This window comes from Stegostoma tigrinum, chromosome 7, assembly GCF_030684315.1.
Source record: "Stegostoma tigrinum isolate sSteTig4 chromosome 7, sSteTig4.hap1, whole genome shotgun sequence".
In the NCBI taxonomy this organism is placed as follows: Eukaryota; Metazoa; Chordata; class Chondrichthyes; order Orectolobiformes; family Stegostomatidae; genus Stegostoma; species Stegostoma tigrinum.
In genome coordinates, this window is record NC_081360.1 from 9,111,525 (window position 1) to 9,133,380 (window position 21,856).

Below are 21,856 nucleotides of genomic sequence, written 5' to 3' on the forward strand. Positions count from 1 at the left end.
GAATCCGCCTTTTGTTATATCTAAATCTGGCATTTAGGTTGATGCCAGGTGTTCTGCCTCATCCCGCTCTCATTATATTGTCATTGTGGAGGCTGTGACATTGTCATAAGGTCTCTGCACTAGTAACCCAGAACCTTAGGCTAATGTTCTGGGACAATGGTTCAAATCTCACGATGGCAGATGATGAAATTTTGAATGGAATAAAACTCACAATTGTTGTAAAAATTCATCTGGTTCACTTATGTCCTTTTTAGAGAAGGAAATCTGTCACCTTTGCCTGGTCTGGCAAACATATGACTCTAGAATCACAGTAATGTGGTGGACTCTTAACTATCAAGGAATCCCTTCGGTGTGGAAGCAGGCCATTCAGCCCATTCAGTTCACACCAACCCTCTGAACAGCATCCCACCCAGACCGACCCCCTAATTTAGCATGGCGAATCCACCTAATCTGCACATAGTGCTATAGATATGTAGAGCATGGAAGCAGACCCTTCTGTCCAACTCGTCCCCATACCTAAATTAATCTCGCCCCATTTTCCAGCATTTGGCCCATATCCCTCAAAACCCTTCTTATTTATGAAACAGTTGTTCTATGTTCTATGTTCTAATTGAGATGTGCCTTTAAATGTTGTAATTGTACCAGCCTCCACCACTTCCTCTGGCGCTCATTCCACACACGCACCACCTGATATGTGGGAGAAATTGACCCGTAGGTCCCTCTTAAATCTTTCTCCTCTCACCTTAAACCTACACCCTCTAGCTTTGGACTCCCCCAACCCCAGGGGAAAAGACCTTCTTTATACACAAAGGTTTTGGAGTAGATCTGTAGCTCAGGTTGCGGGTTTTGAGGTTGGTTGGCTCGCCCAGCTGGTTTGTTGTTTTGCAGGCCTTTCGTTACCATTTCTTGGTCACAGCTTCAGAATCTGAGGAGGTTACCAAGCATGGTAACAAAATGTCTGCAAAACAGCAAACCAGCTCGGCGAGCCAACTAACCTCAACTTCTCTATTCACCCTATCCATGTCCCTCATGGTTTTCTAAACACCTCTCAGCCTCCAAAGCTTCAGGGAAAATAGCCCCAGTCTATTCAGCCTCTCCCGATATCTCAAACCCTCCAACCCTGATGACATCCTTGTAAATCTTTTCTGAGCTCTTTCAAGTTTCACAACATCCTACCTGTAGCAAGAAGATCAGAATTGCATGCAGTATTCCAAAAGTGGCCTGACCAATGCCCTGAAAAATACAAATGCTGGAATCACAGAAAGTTAGGCAACATCAATGGCTGAAAGCAAGCTAATGTTTCAAGCCTAGACGAGCTCTGATGAAGAGTCATGCAGACTTCGAACGTTAGCTTGCTCTCTCTCCATAGATGCTGCTTCACCCACTGCGATCTCCAGCATTTGCTGTTTTCAGTACAGATTGCACCATCTGCAGTAATTTGCTCCTAACCAATGTCCTGTACAGCCACAACATAACCTTCGAACTCCTAAACTCAATGCACTGACCAACATCTTTGGACTGTGGGAAGAAATGCATGCAGGCAATTGGGAGAATGTGAAAACTCCGCAAAGACATCTGCCCCAAGAGTGGAATCAAATTCCAGTCCCAGGCACTGTGAGGCAACAGTGCTAATCACTGAGCCACCATACTGCATTCAGTCCTCAGGCATTCAGGGATGGGCAATAAATGCTTTCTGGCTAGTGATGCTTACATTCCATGAACAACTTTAAAAACATTTCTGATTTGGTAGAACTGAACAGTTTATAGAACTGAATAAATCTGACAGTCAAACACATTGCAAAGTCTGCAGTCATAAGTACGACAGATCAGGTAAGGTCGCAGATTTCTTTTCCTAAAGGGAATTGATGAATCAGATGGATTTTTATGGTTATATCATCACCAATACTGGCAGTAGCTTTTTATTCCAGATTTATCTAATTGAATTTAAATTCCCACTTTACCATCATGACATTTAAATCTGTCTCTCCAGGTCACAAATCCTGCCCTTTGCATTACTCCTCCACTCACATCACCATTTTGCTACTGTTCTCATGAAAAACCAGATCCTTCAGTCACTTTGAACGCCTCCATTCAATTTCTCTTTAATTCTTTATACTCAGGGGAATACAACGCTGACACTATGTAAGCTTTGCTTAAAACAAACGTTTCTGATACCATTTCTTTCAGATAGATCTATGATGCATACCCTTCAAAGCCAAAATAACCTGTTGAGGGTGCAGAGTCTCAAATGGGACATATTGCACCAGACTGCAATTTATCAAAAACATGCCATTCTTTAAACTGAGGTGCAACCTGTGAAGAATCTGAAAAAGTAAGTAAATAATGGCAAGAGGGACTGAACAGTTGCTTTTGATCAGCAGCCTCAAATAGTTTAATTCCTCCCAAGTTGGCATTTCCACTTTCTTAGCTGCTGACTATTATTAACCCTGTATCTTTTGATGTTATTGTCATGAGCTGACCATAATCAGTCAACCCCAAACAGCACAATAAGCATTTTGGAGGTTGAGGTATTTTAAACACTTTGACAAGTGGCTGAAAAAGCTATTTCTGGAACTGGGAGTACCAACTGGCCAGCAAAACAATTCCACTTAACCACCTGCTCACAGCAGTGTGCTATCACTCTGCACTCGCAACCGTTTGCCCAACCTGTCAGTCCACTCTGATAAACCAGAATAAGTAAGAGCAGAAGTAGACTATTCAGCCAATCGAGTCCATTTCACCATTCAAAAGACCATGGCTGATTGGGTAATCCTCAGCCTGTTGTGTCACACTTTGGCATCCTGACAACTGCTTCTGACCAAAGCAGGCAATCAGGCTGCAATAAAACTGGGCATGACATGAGCAGATGTTTAGTACCAGGATACAGGCACCATTGCACTGATACGCGGACCCATCTCAGAGTTCTCCTACCTGAATTCAGACTCATTTGGGCTCTATCCCCAGTGCCCTCCCTTCTGGCAAATCTATGCTGCCTGTGGAGATATTTTTTTAAATGTTTTCTTCAAATTCATTGCAACATCATAAGGCATAATGGAAACTACTTGGGATCTAATTCTCCAAATGAAATCCAAGGATGTCGATCAGGCAGGATCTACATCTTCTGAATCTGTACCTGTGATTTCTGACCAAGTTATTGATGTGGTCATATTCTTTAAGTTTACATTTGATAATGGATGCAAGTATTTTATACTGGGCAAAAGATTATTGGGTTTATTGCTGTCTGAATCCTCCTTTTTGAATATGGCACTCTGGGCTGTTTGCAATTTATTGGACCTCCCTAACATTCATGATATTTGTATGATGATTCCAAGTGCTTCATGATATGCCTCCCCACGCCCCCCAACCCCCCACCACCCCACAACTGGTCCTTTTCAAAAATCTAGGCTAGACACCATCTAACCGTGTGGATTTATTTGTTGTGAGTCATTTAGCTTAGTAAAGATTTTCATCTCAATTGTGTACAAATTCAATAATCCACTGTGCCATTATGGCTTCCTCTACATTGGCGAAACCAAGCGGAGGCTTGGGGACCGCTTTGCAGACCACCTACGCTCGGTTCACAATAAACAACTGCACCTCCCAGTCGCGAACCATTTTAACTCCCCCTCCCATTCCTTAGACAACGTGCATCCTGGGCCTCCTGCAGTGCCATAATGATGCCACCCGAAGGTTGCAGGGACAGCAACTTATATTCCACTTGGGAACCCTGCAGCCCAATGGTATCAATGTGGATTTCACAAGCTTCAAAATCTCCCCCCGCTATGCATCCCAAAGCCAGCCTAGCTCATCCCCGCCTCCCTAACCTGTTTTTCCTCTCACCTATCCCCTCCTCCCACCTTAAGCCACACCTCCATTTCCTACCTACTAACCTCATCCCACCTCCCTTGACCTGTCTGTCCTCCCCAGACTGACCTATCCCCTCCCTACCTCCCCACCTATACTCTCCTCTCCACCTATCTTCTCCTCTATCCATCTTCGGTCTGTCTCCCCCTCTCTCCCTATTTATTTCAGAATCCTCTCCCCATCTCCCTTTTCTGATAAAGGGTCTAAGCCCGAAACGTCAGCTTTTGTGCTTCTAAGATGCTGCTTGGCCTGCTGTGTTCATCCAGCTCCACACTTTGTTATCTCGGATTCGCCAGCATCTGCAGCTCCCATTGTCTCTGATCACAATAATTTTATAATTCTGCTTGTGTTTTCTTTTGTACCCATTGGGACTAAGTAGTCATAGAAATATATACAATAGGAGGAGGAGTAGGCCATTCGGCCTTCAAACCTTGTCAGCTATTCAGTATGATCAGGGCTGATCACCCAACTCAGTACTTCATTCCTGCATTCTCCCCTTGCCCTTTGATCCCATTAGCCCCAAGGACTATACCTATCTCCTTCATGAAAATATTCAACATTTTTGCATCAACTGTCATTTAGCACAACAACTCCACACCAACACTCTGAGCAACAAACCACCCAGACTTACCCCCCAAATCCTATCCCTGTAACCCTGCATTTTTCATGGCTAATCCACTTAGCCCACACATCCCTGGACACTATGGAATTTATCACGGCCAATCCACCTAACTTGCACATCTTTTGACGGTGGGAGGAAACCGAAGCAAACCCACACAGACATGGGGTGAATGCGCAAACTCCACACAGACAGTCGCGCGAGGTTAAAATTGAACCTGGGTCCCTGGTACTGTGAGGCAATAGTGCTCACTACTGAGCCAGCGTGCTGTCCCAACTTATTAAAGATTGCAAGATTCTGAGAGGCCTGGCAAAGGAGAACCCGAAAGAACCAAAGTAAAACACTGCTGATGCTAGAAATAGAAAGAAAAACAAGAAATGCTGGAAAAACTCAGCAGTTCAGGTTGCATGTGTGCAGAGAAACAGCATTAACATTTCATGCCTTTTAATTTTTGTTTTAACGTTTCATCAGATGCTGAAAGGTTGTTTCCTCTGGCTAAAGAATTTGGAGCAAGAGGAAACAGGCCTGAATTTTCAGAAAGTTAGAGCGGATCTCTGGTGAATGAGCCCTGATTTCAGAGATCCTGCTCCTAAACCTTTGTTTAGCAACTGTTCAACTAAATTTCTAAACCCAAAATCTTTAACATTGCTCTGCAATTTTTCCCCTTTTAAATGTGTATTCTAATTGCCTTTGAAAACTATTAAAATTGATCCCATAACATTTTCAGGTGGCGTATTCTACATCATCGTAATTTACTGCATAACTAAAACAAGCTCTTCAGCTCCTCTCTAGATCAATTATTTTGAATCTGTGTCCTCTGGTTAATGACCCTCCTGTTACCTGCCATTTTTCAGTCAGTCAAATTTTCCATTGTTTTCACTAAACTGGTCAATGTGAACGACTGGTTAAGCAGAGGTCTCACCTGGTGGTTTTCTTGCCTCTAAGTGGTAATTTTCTAAACTCAAGCCCCAGTCCAGGGCTTGAATGCATCGATTTTTTTTGGCAACCAAGTGCAGCACTGAGACAGTACAACAGTTTTGGAGGTGTTGTCTTACAGAATAGACATTAAACTAAGGCTGTGTTTGCCCTCTCAGATGGCACTTTTCTGAAGAAGAGCATAGTAGTTATCCCTGGTGCCCTGGTCACTATATATCATTTAACCAGTAGCTTAGTTTAAGGGGAGGTGATGGCCTAGTGGTATTAATAGTACACTATTAATCTAGAAACTCAATTAATGTTCTGGGGACATGGATTCAAATCCAGCCATAACAGAGGGTGGATTTTGAATTCAATAAAAGGGATCAGGGAAATTAGAGTCTAATGATGACTGTGAAACTGTTGCTGATTGTCAGGAAAATCTGTCCAGTTCACTAATGCCTTTTAGGGAAGGAAATCTGTCTTCCTTACCTGGTCTGGCCTACTCCAGCTCCACAGCAATGAGGTTGGCTCTGGGCAATAACAGATGTGCAATAAATGCTGGGCAAGTCAGAGATGCGCACATCTCGTGTGTGAACTTTCTTTAAAATTGTTTCACAGAAAGAAATTATCTGGTCATTATCAGTTTGTGGGAGATTGCTGTGCACATACAAACTGCTGTGTTCCCCATGTCACTTTAAAAATACTTCACTGGGTGTAAAGCATTTTGACATGTCTGAAGGTTGTGAAAAGTGATTTAAAGAAGTTTTTCTTTTTAAAAATTTTCCATGATTTGTTGCCATGATACACACAGCTACACTCTGCTGCCCATCTGTCTACATTAGCTTGCAACTAATGTACTATTATGGAACTTATACAATACATCATGATGTATCATTAGGATATGTCCAATATATGCATTCACCTATATCATATAGGTCGCTTGAAGCTCTCATTGCACTAGTAGAATCACTTATCACTGAAGCATTAATTGATTTAGCGATGGCTTATCAAAGAATAAAACCACCTCCTTCATATACAGTATGGCCAAAAAAGACACAGTATTGATGTGCAAAACATTTGCTGTTTAATGATGGAAAATTTGATGCAGCTAAAATTATAGCAAGGTAGTTACTACTAATTGAACATTTTATAAATGGTGTTTGATTACATACACCGCCCAGATGTAATGCAATCGAGACAAGCTGAAGCATAGTGCTGTTTTTTCCCTCTCTTCTGTTGTACTGTAAATTCAGCTGGTATCTTTGAATAGATTTCACATTAACGCAATGTTGTCGTGCTTAGCTTAATTATACCTTCACCATGATAACTGTGAAAACTGGATCATCCGATTATATTCATCTGTAATACATTATCCTTAGTTAGGAGCTGCTTCTACAAATGATGTGACTGCTGCCTGTGTGTGGCGAGGCTCCATTTGCTAGCATGGCACTTTAATCATTTTTAACTAGCAGCTAAATGAGCCTCCAGCTAAGTACTCCAACTTCATTTGAAACACCTCATTCTTTAGTTTCATTGACACCTCCAGCAGAATCAATAACTGTCACCTCCCTCGTTTCCATGACTGTACTCACAAAATTAATCAGGAGCTACAAGCAATTTACTTACATCCATGAATTCTACATTCGCCTTGGGACCTGTTCTTTCACGGAGGATCTTAATGGCCACAGGAATCTTCACCGTCTCCCCCTCTGGGACCCAGATGCCCTGATGAAGATGGAAAACATCAGCTCAGAGAAAGCCTCGGCACAAACAAACTGCTCCCACAACAAATGGCTCAAGCTTGGGGAATCTCTCTTTTCCTCAGAATTTAGCAACAATGGGGAAAAATCCACGAGGGGAAGAGAGTTAGACACATCGGCGAACATTAAGGGGATATGGCTGTGTGCACGGTTCTTAGGTCTTAAATCGTAATTTTAGGAGGCAGCTGAAGTGAAGGGAATTGCAAAAGTCTCAAGAGACTGCTAACACTAACAGACAGGAGTTAATGCTTTGAGTTATTATGACAAAACACCTCTGCACTACTCACTTTGTAAACTGTCCCAAATGCACCAGAACCCAGAATCTTGATTCTTTTCAGTTCTGTCTCCTTGAGGATCCTAAGCTGTGCCTGATTAGGTGCAGCACCACTGGGGGTTAGAGGTTCCACCAACTGAAGATATAAAGAAAAAGAGAACAGAAATTACTTGAAGGTGTCTGTACCACATTCAACAATATTGTCCTCTGGAACTTGAGTTCTAATCTTGCACAGATGAATGTGATTTGACTTTGACTTGTCTGAATTGCAATCTCATTTTAACTCTTGGAAAGACTGAATACTAGAGCACTGCAGGCATAATTACACATTGCATAATTTCCTGTATATTGTGCCAATAATGCAAAATGCAAAAACAGAAAGCTTCCAAAATGTTGGAAAATAAATACATTGTAAGCTTGAAAAGGAGAACGCTTTTTGTCTTTAAAATAACAGCCATGTTTACCTGGACAGCTAACCATTTAAGCCAGTGGTGTGTTACATAACAATCATCACCCCAGTGCAGCTGAACATGTGGCCCCACTGGGACACATATCCTACATGCAATTGGTTCCTGGCTAATTAGTTTCCACTTCCTTACAAAAATACAACAATGTGTAAAAGGAAGGTAGCAAAAAGCTTGCTCAGCAAGGTTTGTTTTAAGAATTCTCCAAAAAGGCAGTGATATAGCTGCAGAATCAAATAGTGAGGAAATGTCAAGAGAGTGGGACAAGGTTGGGAGTTGGTGACAGTGGTGACCGAGGCAGTGCAGGCAGCCCAGTGTGACATCGAACAACCAAAGGTATAGCTGTTTAATGTGGAGTGCAGGTAAGGAGAATGTTGAGAGCAACTCTGATGGGTTGTAATGTTGCAGGATAATAGAAACATGGAGGAGTAATTCAGGACAAGGGCAAATCTTAACTCATTCGAATTTAGCAACTCTGCGACAACATCACCTCAATACTCAATAACAAACACTATCCAGAAAAGATTGATGATAAGCACAAAACCAAAATACCATAGAACTGGGGCAAGAAGTCTGAAATAAAAACAAGAAAGGCAGCATCTGTGGAGAGAGAAATAGAGTTAATGTTTCAGTTCTGTGACCTTCCATCAGAAATGGCTAAAGTTCAAAATGTAGTAGGTTTTGAGCAAGTGGAAGATAGGGAAGTGGGAGAAATGGAAAACAGGGAGATAGAATGACAAATTGTTTGCTGGTGCAAGGCCAAAGTGGATAGTAATAAAGGAATCAAAGAAGGTCGAGACAGTGTGAATGGTAGGATCATTGTAAAGTGGGGGAAAAGTGTACAACAAAGGAAAAGGGGACATTTTTCCCCTAAAAACTGCAAATTTAAACAAAATAGAGTTACAACCTAAGATTGTTGAACTCCACATTATGAGCAGTAAAGTGCTAAGTTGAAAAAAATTGAGGTGCTCTTCCTCTAGCTTGCGCTGAGCTTCACTGAAACAGTGTGGGAGGCCCAAAGACACAAAGATCAGATTGGGAGCAAGGTAAAGAGTTAATATTGGACTGAACAGAGGTGTTCATTACAGTGACCATGCAACCAAAGTTTGGTCTCCCCAGTATACTGGAGACTGAGTTGTGAACTGCAAATAAGAAACTGGACTGAAAGAAGTACAAGTAAATTGCTGTTTCACCTGCATTGATTTTTTGGGGCCTTGGATGTTGAAAAGGGAGGTACTGCTTGCATGAAAATATGCTGAATAGAATTTTTTTTTGGGGTGATAGACAACTGGTTCAGGGTGTCACGGATGAACTAGTCATTTCAGAATCTTGATACAGGAATGGAGGAGAGAATGTTTTTAGTCATGGTGGAAAGGCAGAACACAAGCTGTTGATGAGCTGGTAGGTGAAGGCAAGGGAAATAGTATTCTGGTTCTGGAAGGGACAAGAATGTATGGGAGCAGAATGCGTGAGATAAAATGGACACAGTTAAGGGTCCTTCAAAAAAGGTATGTACGGGTGGGGTACAGTCTTGAGGAAAAAGGAAAGCCTATTGCAAGTGCATGGAAGGTTGAATTAATAGAATGGATGCGAAGGAGTTGGAGAAACCAATGAATAAAGTACAGCCACTACATGAAGTGGGATGCAAGGATGTTTAGGCAAAGCAAGCTTAAACAGGCTTTTACTTAACAATGCTTGATTGCCCATCCACAGGAATGGAAACAAATAAGTCATGGAAGAGATAGGATGGGAAGAGCTGGAAATTGACCTTTTGAACGTAATTTGATTAAATTTTCTGCGCAACAGCAGGAAACAGTCCTGGTACCATCACTGGAAAAAGAGGTGAGAGAGGATGCCTGACCAGGACTGGAGAAAAATTGTTCCACATATCTCATGACGATAGCCATAAGAGTGCCTTCATTTGTAGGATATGCTTGGAGTTAATTCAGAAGTTATTCAATGTAGAAAAAGTTCAGTCCAGCAGAGCAGAATGATGCTGGAAGGAGACTGAATGGATCTCTGAGATAATGGGAACTGCAGATGCTGGAGAATTCCAAGATAATAAAATGTGAGGCTGGATGAACACAGCAGGCCAAGCAGCATCTCAGGAGCACAAAAGCTGACGTTTCGGGCCTAGACCCTTCATCAGAGACTCTCTGATGAAGGGTCTAGGCCCGAAACGTCAGCTTTTGTGCTCCTGAGATGCTGCTTGGTCTGCTGTGTTCATCCAGCCTCACATTTTATTATCTTATGAATGGATCTCTCTTTAAGGATGAAGTACAGGAGTGTGGACATGGGACATCATGATGAAGACAGGAATGTTCGGGGCAAGAAAATAGAAACTGCCAGAGAGACAGAGGGTTTTGGGACTGAACAGATACAGATGGGAAAAGGCTGTCTGTACAAAGTAGATTAATAGCTGTTATTTGTGGTCTTAGCATTTACACTACTATAGTAAAATAATACTATATGGTTAGACTACTATAATCCGTCTTTCTGAATAGATGTAGTGTCCTGTTCACACTGCCTACACTCACTAGTGAAGCCATGATATGCTGTTGTGTCCTGATTGTGATGACAAAGACAATGTTTAAAATGAATTCCTTGTTGGTTTACATGCTTACATTGAGGTATGAGTAATCTGAATAGGTACTGAGGGCAGCTGATTCTTGGACAAGTGTGCCAATTTCTGAATCCGGAATGGACATGAGAAGGATGTGCTGTCGTTTCCCTCCAATGCTCATGCTCTACATTATCAAGCTAGCCTTGAGGGGAATGAGATGCCTTCATGTTCGAAACAAACAGTGAGCAAGGAGCCTTACTGTTTCTTAATCATCCGACAGGCACATAGCTGCTCACAAACAATATACTTCAAATTCAAGGTTTATAAATTCCGAGGATCTGGGGTTTTGACTGCTAGTTGATCGGAAAATCAACTGCACATCTTCATTCCAAATTCAGAGTCAGCTGAAATGACCCACACACCGACAGAGTAATTGTGGCTGAACATTAACGGGGAGAATGAAAGATGTGGTGGATGAGAAATCAAAGCGAACATTTCAATTGTCAAAACCGATGCAGTGGTTCCATTGGAGCTGGGAAAACTCTGTTTACGGATGAAATAGAAGTGTAAAGACATGGGGCATCACAATGAAGACGTGAATGTTCAGGATTTCATTATCTACCATTGCCATTAGGTTTTGGCTGCATTTTGAGCATTTACAGTTTCCACTTTTAAAACAAAATAAACTCGAGCCCAAGATAACAAAGTGTGGAGCTGGATGAACACAGCAGGCCAAGCAGCATCTCAGGAGCACAAAAGCTGACGTCTCGGGCCTAAACCCTTCATCAGAGAGGGGGATGGGGAGAGGGAACCGGAATAAATAGGGAGAGAGGGGGAGGCGGACCGAAGATGGAGAGAATACAAGATAGGTAGAGAGGAGAGTATAGGTGAGGAGGTAGGGAGGGGATAGGTCAGTCCAGGGAAGATGGACAGGTCAAGGAGACGGGATGAGGTGGTAGGTAGGAAATGGAGGTGCGGCTTGAGGTGGGAGGAAGGGATGAGTGAGAGGAAGAACAGGTTAGGGAAGCAGAGACAGGCTAGGCTGGTTTTGGGATGCAGTGGGGGAAGGGGAAATTTTGAAGCTTGTGAAGTCCACATTGATACCATTGGGCTGCAGGATTCCCAAGCGGAATATGAGTTGCTCTTCCTGCAACCTGCGGGTGGCATCATTGTGGCACTGCAGGAGGCCCATGATGGACATGTCATCTGAGGAATGGGAGGGGGAGTTGAAATGGTTCGCGACTGGGAGGTGCAGTTGTTTGTTGCGAACCGAGCAGAGGTGTTCTGCAAAGCGGTCCCCATGCCTCCGCTTGGTTTCCCCAATGTAGAAGAAGCCACACCGAGTGCAATGGATACAATATACCACATTGGCAGATGTGCAGGTGAACATCTGCTTGATATGGAAGGTCATCTTGGGGCCTGGGATAGGGCTGAGGGAGGAGGTATGGGGGCAAGTGTCGCACTTCCTGCGGTTGCAGGGGAAGGTGCCGGGTGTGGTAGGGTTGGAGGGGAGTGTGGAGCGGACCAGGGAGTCGCGGAGAGCGTGGTCTCTCCGGAAGGCAGACAAGGGTAGGGATGGAAAAATGGCTTGAGTGGTGGGGTCGGATTGTAGATGGCGGAAGTGTCGGAGGATAATTCGTTATATCCGGAGGTTGGTGGGGTGGTATGTGAGAACGAGGGGGATCCTCTGGGGGCGGTCGTGGCGGGGGCGGGGTGTGAGGGATGTGTTGCAGGAAATGCGGGAGATGCGGTCAAGGGCGTTCTCGACCACTGCGGGGGGAAAGTTGCGGTACTTGAAGAACGTGGGCATCTCGGATGTGCGGGATGTGCAACCGCAGGAAGTGCTACACTTGCCCCCACACCACCTCCCTCACCCCTATCCCAGGCCCCAAGATGACCTTCTATATCAAGCAGATGTTTACCTGCACATCTGCCAATGTGGTATATTGTATCCATTGTACCTGGTGTGGCTTCCTCTACATTGGGGAAACCAAGCGGAGGCATGGGGACCGCTTTGCAGAACACCTCTGCTCGGTTTGCAACAAACAACTGCACCTCCCAGTCGCGAACCATTTCAACTCCCCCTCCCAATCCTCAGACGCCATATCCATCATGGGCCTCCTGCAGTGCCACAATGATGCCACCCAAAGGTTGCAGGAACAGCAACTCATGTTCCGCTTGGGAAACCTACAGCCCAACAGTATCAATGTGGACTTCACAAGCTTCAAAATCTCCCCTTCCCCCACTGCATCCCAAAACCAGCCCAGTTCTTCCCCTCCCCCCACTGCATCACAAAACCAGTCCAGCCCGTCCCCTCCCCCCACTGCATCCCAAAATCAGCCCAGCCTGTCTCTGCTTCCCTAACCTGTTCTTCCTCTCACCCATCCCTTCCTCCCATCTCAAGCCGCACCTCCATTTCCTACCTACCACCTCATCCCACCTCCTTGATATGTCCATCTTCCCTGGACTGACCTAGCCCCTCCCTACCTCCTCACCTATACTCTCCTCTCTACCTATCTTGTTTTCTCTCCATCTTCGTTCCGCCCCCACCCCCCCTCCCTATTTATTCCAGTTCCCTCTCCCCATCCCCCTCTCTGATGAAGGGTCTAGGCCCGAAACGTCAGCTTTTGTGCTCCTGAGATGCTGCTTGGCCTGCTGTGTTCATCCAGCTCCACACTTTGTTATCTTGAATTCTCCAGCATCTGCAGTTCCCATTATCACTAAACTCGAGCCCAGTTGATCCTTGTGCTCCTCTTTTTCTTTTTACCTCAGTTTCCAAAAACCGGCGCATGGCTCGTTTCTTCTTGATGCGTTTCCTCCTCACGTACACAGCAAACACCAGAGCCAGAATGACCACGATGAAGAGCCCACCGATTACACCAGCTGCTATCAGAGGAGTCCTGCCAATCCAAACGACAGAATGGGGGAACAGCAAGGGTCAGCAAGGGCGCGCAGTAATGATGAATGGAAACACGCATTCGAAATTTTCCCCGGGAAAAGAAGGCGCGTCCAGTCACCCTCAACCAGTCACACCCAGTCAACTACAGGGAACAAATTGCGTTAAGGAGTGCGGCAGAATTGGATGGAAACATCCTGAGGGGCTCCATGATCAATGCTGTGCATAGCCATTGGGTAGCATTAAACTTCCCAGCACACATTTTCATCTGGGATGTGAGAATTAGCTTGTTAATGCGATTTGACCATGTTAAAAATCTAGCAAATGCCACCTGGTGATTTCTAATTCCATTTATCTGTCATAAAAGATACTGCAGAGCTTTACTTGTTAATCTTTGATCACACTCCCACTTCTTTGCTGAATCCTATTGTTCCATCGAAAGGCCAATTTACACACACACACAGACAGTTAGTACTGAAGACAGCTAAACTTTTATTGTCAACGTTGATTGTTAGTGGGACTGGAGGGAAATGATTGATTTGCAACAAGATTTAAAATCATTTTCTTTTGCATTTATGACTGAGCAGGGTTTTTAAGGATTGCCAAAGGAAGAGAAAGAGAAAGCAGCACAGAGCATATTACTGCCTTAACAAATGAACGGTAATTATAATGAATGCTTGAACTCTTTCTGAAGCATCTTCCTTTGATCTAAGAAGCCCCTTGAGGAATCTATTTGAGGTAGACAACGCACGGCTCATGTGATACGGTGCTGTGAAGGAATGCACCACCTCCAGTCATGCAAATCCCACTTGCTCAGCAAGACAAGTTCATCAGATTCTGCTTTTAATTAGAAATATCCATCCTTGTAATCCACTTTTATTACGAGAGGGGACAAAAAAGCATGGATCCAAACTCAGAACAGGGTCAATAGCTGAAGCAATGACCAAAGGCACCTCCTACAAATAGCATGTCAACAAAGAGAAGTTTAAAAGAATTAGGTTGGAAACCAAAATCGCATTAATACCTTATTTCACATTTCAGACTACATTTATTGACAACAGTGAGGAAATTTCCTTCAGATTTGAGTCTTTTTTTTATGATGCAGTGACAGACCAGAACACAGAGGCGAGAAAGATTCTCATTTGGATCCCATGTAGGAAGATGGAACAGAAAGCAGCTTGCTTTGTTACTGTTCAAGACCAAGGATGGCTGCCAACTGCAAGTGCAGCATCACAGGAAATTAATTTTTAATACCTTATGGTGCTAACCAACAACAAACCAATATGCAATAGAAAAGATAACTACACAATTATCTGAACTTTTGTGTGGTTCATATTTCTCAGGTGAACATTTGACTTCCACCATTTATGCTTGGGCAGGTGAGCAAAGTGAAAATATCTTAGACACACAGAATATATTACAGGGCGGGTCTTGAAGAGGATTGTCACTGGTCTGGAGTGTCTGGTCAGAGCATCAATAAAAGACTGGTCTGTCTGGACACAGGATCAATAATAGACTGGTCCATCTGGACAGAAGGTCAGTAATAACTTGGTCTATCTAGACAGAGATTAATAACAAACTGGTCTGTTGATATAGAGGGTCAATAATAAACTGGTCTGTTTCGACAGAGAGTGAATAATTACCTGGTCTGAGTGAACAGAGAGTCCATGGTAGACTGTCCGTTTAGACAGTGGCTCAATAATAGACTGGTCTGTCCAAACAAAGCATCTGCAATAAATTGGCGGATGTTGCTGAAAAGGACACTTTCTGTCAAAGCATTTTTGTTTATGCTCGTCAGGCAAGAAATCCATAGCAAGGGGAAAATCATTATTTCTATCTCGTGAGGAGAGTGCTCATTGCTTGGCAAGTGAGATTGATTGGTCATAGCGTTGCCATGGAGAATGCACTCAAAGATGCTGACTGGCAGTTAACTGCTGAGCATTGTTTAAATTTTAAGCTAGGTAGATTGACTCTGCTGAATCAGGCATTGCAACGTACCAGGAAATGGCTGTCACCTATGTTGAGAATTGAAACATGAGCAGTGTATGTACATGTTCTCTCTGTCTGTAAACAGCAGGCCCCAGGGTATTAGTTTGTGTATCTTCTATGACTCTATGAGTCTGACAATTCTAAACTGGTTGTCAGTGTAATGCTTCACTCACTCAGGATGATCCAGCAAATATTTCAGAACCACATAATGTTGGGCACTTATGTAATAAGGTTCGCAAGCTTGGTCTAGTTGGTACAGTCAATACTTTGCTTGTTGCAAACAATTAAAGAGATATTCTGAGGGTTATTCTGTTCTGTGATAGGGACACTCAACCTGAAATGTTAATTCTAATTTGTCTCCACTGATACTGCCAGACCTGATGAGCTTTTCCAACTTTTCTGTTTTTGGTGAAAATAGATATTCTGTTGATACAGACTGTCAGGCTTTGAGGCATCTGGCCTACATACCTGGCACCAAATAACAACTGACATTCACATAACATATTACTCATCAGCGACAACTAGATATGTTGGTTCATAGGCAATAATGACAAACATCAATAGTGACATCAAAGAGACCAAGCGGAGGCTCGGAGACCACTTTGTCGAGCACCTGCGCTCTTTACCCAACAAACAACAACACTTTCCAGTCACAAACCACTTCAACTCCCCTCCCACTCCCTGGACGACATGTCCATCCTGGGTCTCCTCCAGCATCACAACGATGTCACAACTCATGGTCTCAATGCGGCGTTACTAGCTTCAAACTCTCCACACCCCCAGCCTCATCCCATGACTAACCCTCCCTCTCAACTCGCCTCCTTGACCTGTCCATCTTCTCTCCCACCTAACCGCTCCTCCTAGCTTAATGGCCAATCCCCACCACTACCTACCTGCACTCACCTATCACCATCCCCCTCTGTTTATTTCAGAGTCGCTTCCCCATTTCTGAAGAAGGATCCCGACCGAAATGTCAACTTTCCTGCTCTTCTGATACTGCCTGGCCTGTTGTGTTCCTCCAGCTCCACACTGTGTTATCTCAGACTCCAGCATCGGCAGTTCTTACTATCTCTGAGTGAAAAACACCAGTTGCATCACTTCTGCATTGCATCTAATTTCAACTGCTGCTCAAACCTCTGAAATACCTTTCATCTGACATTGATTGGGCACTTTTCAGGAAATCAGTGACCACCAGTGATCTTTCTGAGCTCGGAAGCCATGAGTCAACAGGATAGCTTTAACAAATACCCTATTTTAGCATTGAGCTTACACAGTGAAGAAGTCATACAGCCCCGATCTACCTGCGAACTGCTAAGACCAGTCATAAAGCAAGTGGAATGATAATTATTCTGACTTGTATTCTGACCAATAATGGTAGGTTTTTCAGTAGACGATAGAAGACCAAGCCTTGCCCAATATCTCACTGAAGAGTAACAAAGCCTCCTTCCTGATCAATGACTACTCTGATCAGATTATTACTTGCTGATTATCGTGCCAACTTAACAAAAGCCCTAAAGCAGTCACTTTGCATCCTACTTTCAGTAATGCTCAGCTTCTATTTGTAGACTGGCTTTTCTGGAAGAGGATTGCCTGTCTAGACAGAGGGTCAACAATAGACTGATCTATGTGGACAGAGGATCAATAATAGACTGGTCTGTCTAGACACAGGATTGACAATAGACTGGTCTGTCTCCGCAGAAGATCAGTAACATACTGGCCTGTCTAGACAGGGAATTATTGATTGCAATGATTTCTCCAGGAGGATCTGCAATGACAGATTGGCCCATTGAGTGCAAAGTCAGTCAGAAGTCTCAATAATAGTGTTCTCCAGACAGCTTGTTCCTAACAGTTGGGATTCTCTAACAGAATGCCTGTTATCAGTGATTTCACTGCAACTGTAAGTGACAGTGCACATTACCATGTCATATTTCCTGGCACATAGCTGCAATTACTGTGACAAATATTTGATGTTTTAATGAGCCTCCACTAAGGAGGTTTACGATTAATCTGGTAAGCTGTGTGCATTTCCATGCTTGTCACAGCGACATGCTTGTTACTAGTTTATTATTTGGATAATTATGAACATCTTTCTAATTCCTCACTTCTCTTCTGGTGTCACTGGGGCTCAGTTCTCCAACCCCAGGTCCAGGTGGCTGGTGTTTACATTCCCATATTTTCACACAGCCACTGACTAAGTACCAGGAGTTGGATGAGACGTGCTAATTCTACAGGATTTCCTGCAGTCCACAGGTATTAATGATCATGGACTAGATCATTACTCAGGGAAACCCTTGAGCAAAGAAAAGGCACAGGAGAATTCTAAAAGAAATAAATGGCATTTCCTTATGAACTTTGAACATTTCTTTCCATAGTTATAAAAATATTGGTCATAGGAAAATGGAAAATTTACCTCATTCACCAAAAATTATCCAGTGCATCGTAAAGAGTCTGTCCATTTCCAATTGGCTGTCATATACGCTGGGCAATCAATGAAAGTGTATCATTGCAGGTAGCAAATTGTGAATGGATTCAAACAGAGTTTAACTCCGTAACTTGGAAGTGAGGGAGACATTTGAAGAGCAAGTTTTGGTGAGATAGGCAAAATCACATCCAGAATGTTGTAACTCTGAGGCTTATAGGGTCGTTATGTCAGAAGTCTGCTTGTGAATGAGCCATGGTTGATTGATTGTTACATATTAAAGAGGATGTCATCTTTTTTTAACTGGGAAGAAAGTTCAAGAGGGTTACATTTGTAAATAATTGTAACAGCCTGCGTAAGTCACCACAGTCCCAGAAATATGTTGACAATGTTAGTTGTTAATAATTTTAAAAGTCCCATGACACCCTAATAAAAGTTGACGCCTCAAGGACATTTACCTGCATAGAAGGCCTACGTGATTCACATTTCCATGGAGTTGCAAATCTCTCCCCTTTCGAAGTCTAAGATACCCACAGAAAGTCAGAGGTATATGATGTGTTTGGGCAACTTGCCTAGCTTGAGCTAAAGAAGAATCCCCAGACACCCTGCATGGAGGATGGAGTGAGAAGCTACAAATGATATGGAACAATTTTAAACTGGCCAACAAAAGCAGTCTCAGCTAAGCCAGGAAAATATGCAATCACTGAGGTGAAGAATTTCTTGCAGATGACTGTGGGATTCCAGCTAAAGGCAGTATATAATTAGGAGTTGCAATATAGGGAAGAATATGTAAAGAATGTTACTGTAATGAACAACATGCAAAACATTTGAATTTAAATTTGGGATTGAGATCTGAGGTGCAATAAAAAGTATAGTAGCTGCCAGGTTGAAGCCATCCAGTGTTACGCATATACAATGAAAAAGCTTTACCAAACACATTGGTGAGCTTAGTAATCTGTGGAAATTATACTTTAGGTGCTGTCTTCTTCTGTGGAGAAGTTTGTGCCAGTTATTTTGAAAAACAGGTTGTTGCTAACTTACGACTGTTGTCTTGTGCCAATTCAGATATGTGGTGTCAAGGAAATGAAAGTTCTCCTTGTATTTTTTGTGGCTTTAGCTTAATGGAAGACAGATAATTTTTGAGCACGTTAATCAGGTCTTCTTATAGCGGTTTGGTCAGTCCAAACACTACAGAAGTCAACACAAAAATATGAAAAGTGTTATTGCTACGTGACTGCATCACCTCACAAATGAGTTAGCGAAATGAAAAATGTAGCTCCCAAAAATCAAAAGGTAGCTTTCAAGAAAATCTCAAGAAGACCCCTCAAAGAAAAACAGAATCGATCCTTGCTGCAGATTGTGATTTCATTGATGTTTGAAGAAAAACATGAAATGGCCCGTTTTCATAGTTTAAAATATACTTTTCAGACAAAAGAGCTTTTGGTCTTTTATTTGTCTCAAAAAGTGAAATCTTGTGTCATCCTTTAAACTATTTACTGGAGTTTTGATTATTTTTGACAAGTCGTTGGTATCTATGGAGATTGCAACAAAGGTTTAAGACAGAAACTTGGCACTGAGAAACAGTGACGGAAGTTTGCCTTTAGTAAGTCCTCCATTAGCTTCTAGGTGAGCAGAGTGCACTGTCAAGTGAAAGGAGGTAAGTCTGTACTCGTTATCTCTGCACAGGAAGAGAATGATATTTGTACGACAACTTTGCATCCTGTAGAAATGTCTCTTGGCACTTTACAGAGAATGAGATATTTCTGATCAACTGTTATTGTTCATTGTACAAGTAATGCATTCTGTTTTCGTTTTGCTGCGGAACACAGTAATTAGGCAGAGGCCGTTCAGTCCATTGTGGTTATACTACTTCTACTCACATCCCAGCTCTTCTCCCAGAGCATCTTTTATTCCTTTTCTAAAATGTATCCAATTCCCTTTCGAAAGTTGCTACTCAACCTGTTTTCATCACCCTTTTAGCTGGATGGCTTCAACCTGGCAGCTACTATACTTTTTATTGCACCTCAGATCTCAATCCCAAATTTAACCTAATACTCATGACACAAGATGTTTCTCCCCATCTGCCCTCTGATCCTTCTGCCAGTTATTTTAAATAAGACCATAAGGTAATAGATACAGGAACAGAATTAGGCCATTCAGCTCATCAAGTCTTATCTGCCATTCAATCACGGATGATGTGCTTCTCAACCCCATTCTCCTGCCTTCTCCCTACAATCTTTGACTCCCTTACTAATCAAGAATCTATCTATCTTTGTCCTAAATAAACTAACAACCTGTCCTCCACAGCCCTCTGTGGCATGAGTCCGACAGATTAACCGCATTCTGGGTGAAGAAATTCCTCCTCATCTCAATTCTAAAGGGTAGTGACAAGTAGGGTTGTGACGGCTGAGTGGTATTATTGCTGGACTATTAATCGAGAGATCCAGGTAATTTCTGGCAGGTGGTGGAATTTGAATTCAATAAAAGTCTGAAGAACATAAAACCATTGTGATTGTCAGGAAAACCTATCTTGTCTACTAATGTCCTTTACGGGAATGAAATTGGCCATCCCTACCTGGTTTGTCCTACATGTGACTCCATATCCAGCCACATCCTTTGATTTTTGTTTAAATGGCCTGTTCAAATGGGGTGACACAGTGTTTAGTGCCATGGGGCTGGTTTCAATTCCAGCCTTGGGGTGACAGTGTGGAGTTTGCACGTTCTCCTTATGTCCACATGGGTTTCCATCAGTTACTCCGTTCTCCTCCAAAAGTCCAAAGATGTGCAGGTTAGGTGGACTGGCCATGGTATGTTGCACCATAGTGTCTGTGGATGTTAGGCTAGGTAGATTAGCTGTGGGATATGTTGGATTATGAGGTTAGGGTGGGAATGTGGTTTTGTTTGGGATGGTCTTCAGTGGGTTAGTGCAGACTGGCTTGATCCTTTGCCTTATTCCATATTGTAGCGATCCCTTCACTTGGATGTTGTGTTCCTGTGTCCTTGTCTCTCCTACTAGTACTTTTCCACATCCGCTCTGTCCATGCTTCTCAGTATGTTTCAATGAGACTCCCCCGTCATCCTTCAAAGCTCCGTTGAGCACAGACCCAGAATCCTCAATTGCTCCTCCTGGGACAAGCCCTTCATACCCCGGGATCACTCTTGTAAACCTCATGGCAGCAGGGTAAGTTGCTCCATTCGGAGTTCCACTCTGCTCGCCAGTTCTCTTTCTCTTTCTTGTCTCTTACCAGAAATCCCAGTGCAGGACTGCAGCAGTGGAAAGGAAAGTTGGACTCTCTTAATTTACCTTTTTTTTCTTACCTTATTCAAATTAATGTGAATGGTGCCATATATGTATGGCGAAGGTACATACTTTTCACTGTATTTTTGCATTGAATACTCATGACAATAAATGATTTGATTCAATTCATCTCGACTCCCTTCAATTCCAGCCTATCTTTCTTTACATCGGGGGTCCAAAACCGCTGACAATTTTGCAAGTGTGGTCTGACCACAGCCTTATACAACCTCAACAGTACATCTCTGCTCCAGTATTCTACTCCCCTTGAAACAAATGCAAACATTGCCTGTCTCCCTAACTGCCAAATGAACCTGCATGTTAACTTTCAGAAAATCCTGAACGAGGACTCCCAAATCCCTTTGTGCTTCAGATTTCCGAAGTCTTTCCTTCTTCAGAAAAATAATGTGTTCCTCTATTCTTCCGACTAAACCCCACTCCCCACTTTCCCATATCACATTTCATCTCCCACTTTTTTGCCCTCATTCCTAGCCTGTCCAAGTCTTTTTGCAGCCTCATCACTTCCTCAACACTACCTGTCCCTCCACCTATTCTTGTGTCAACTAAAATTTAGCACCAATGCCTTCAGTCCCTTCATCCAGATCATTAATATATAACATAAATAGTTTTGGTTCCAACTCTGACCCCTAAGGAACTCCATTTAGTCACCGGCTGCCATCCTGAAAAAGACCTCTTTATCACTACACTCAGCCTTCTGCCAGTCAGCCAATTTTCTCTCCATGCCATTCCTGCCTGCAACACCATAGGCTCATATGGTGTTCAACAGCCTCCTTT

The 21,856-nt window shown here is 43.0% G+C and overlaps 1 protein-coding gene across 6 annotated transcripts in view; it reads right to left on the minus strand.

Annotated features, from left to right (window-relative positions):
- Positions 1-21,856, minus strand: part of LOC125454104 (receptor tyrosine-protein kinase erbB-4-like) — an 873,837-nt gene that overhangs the window by 201,079 nt on the left and 650,902 nt on the right. For all 6 annotated transcript variants that reach the window (XM_048534471.2, XM_048534470.2, XM_048534469.2 and 3 more), the window contains exons 17-19: positions 13,230-13,362; positions 7,449-7,571; positions 7,028-7,126 (exon numbers count right to left, since the gene is read on the minus strand). In XM_048534471.2, the coding sequence (XP_048390428.1) occupies positions 7,028-7,126; positions 7,449-7,571; positions 13,230-13,362 (355 nt within the window). The remainder of the gene's footprint in view (positions 1-7,027; positions 7,127-7,448; positions 7,572-13,229; positions 13,363-21,856) is intronic.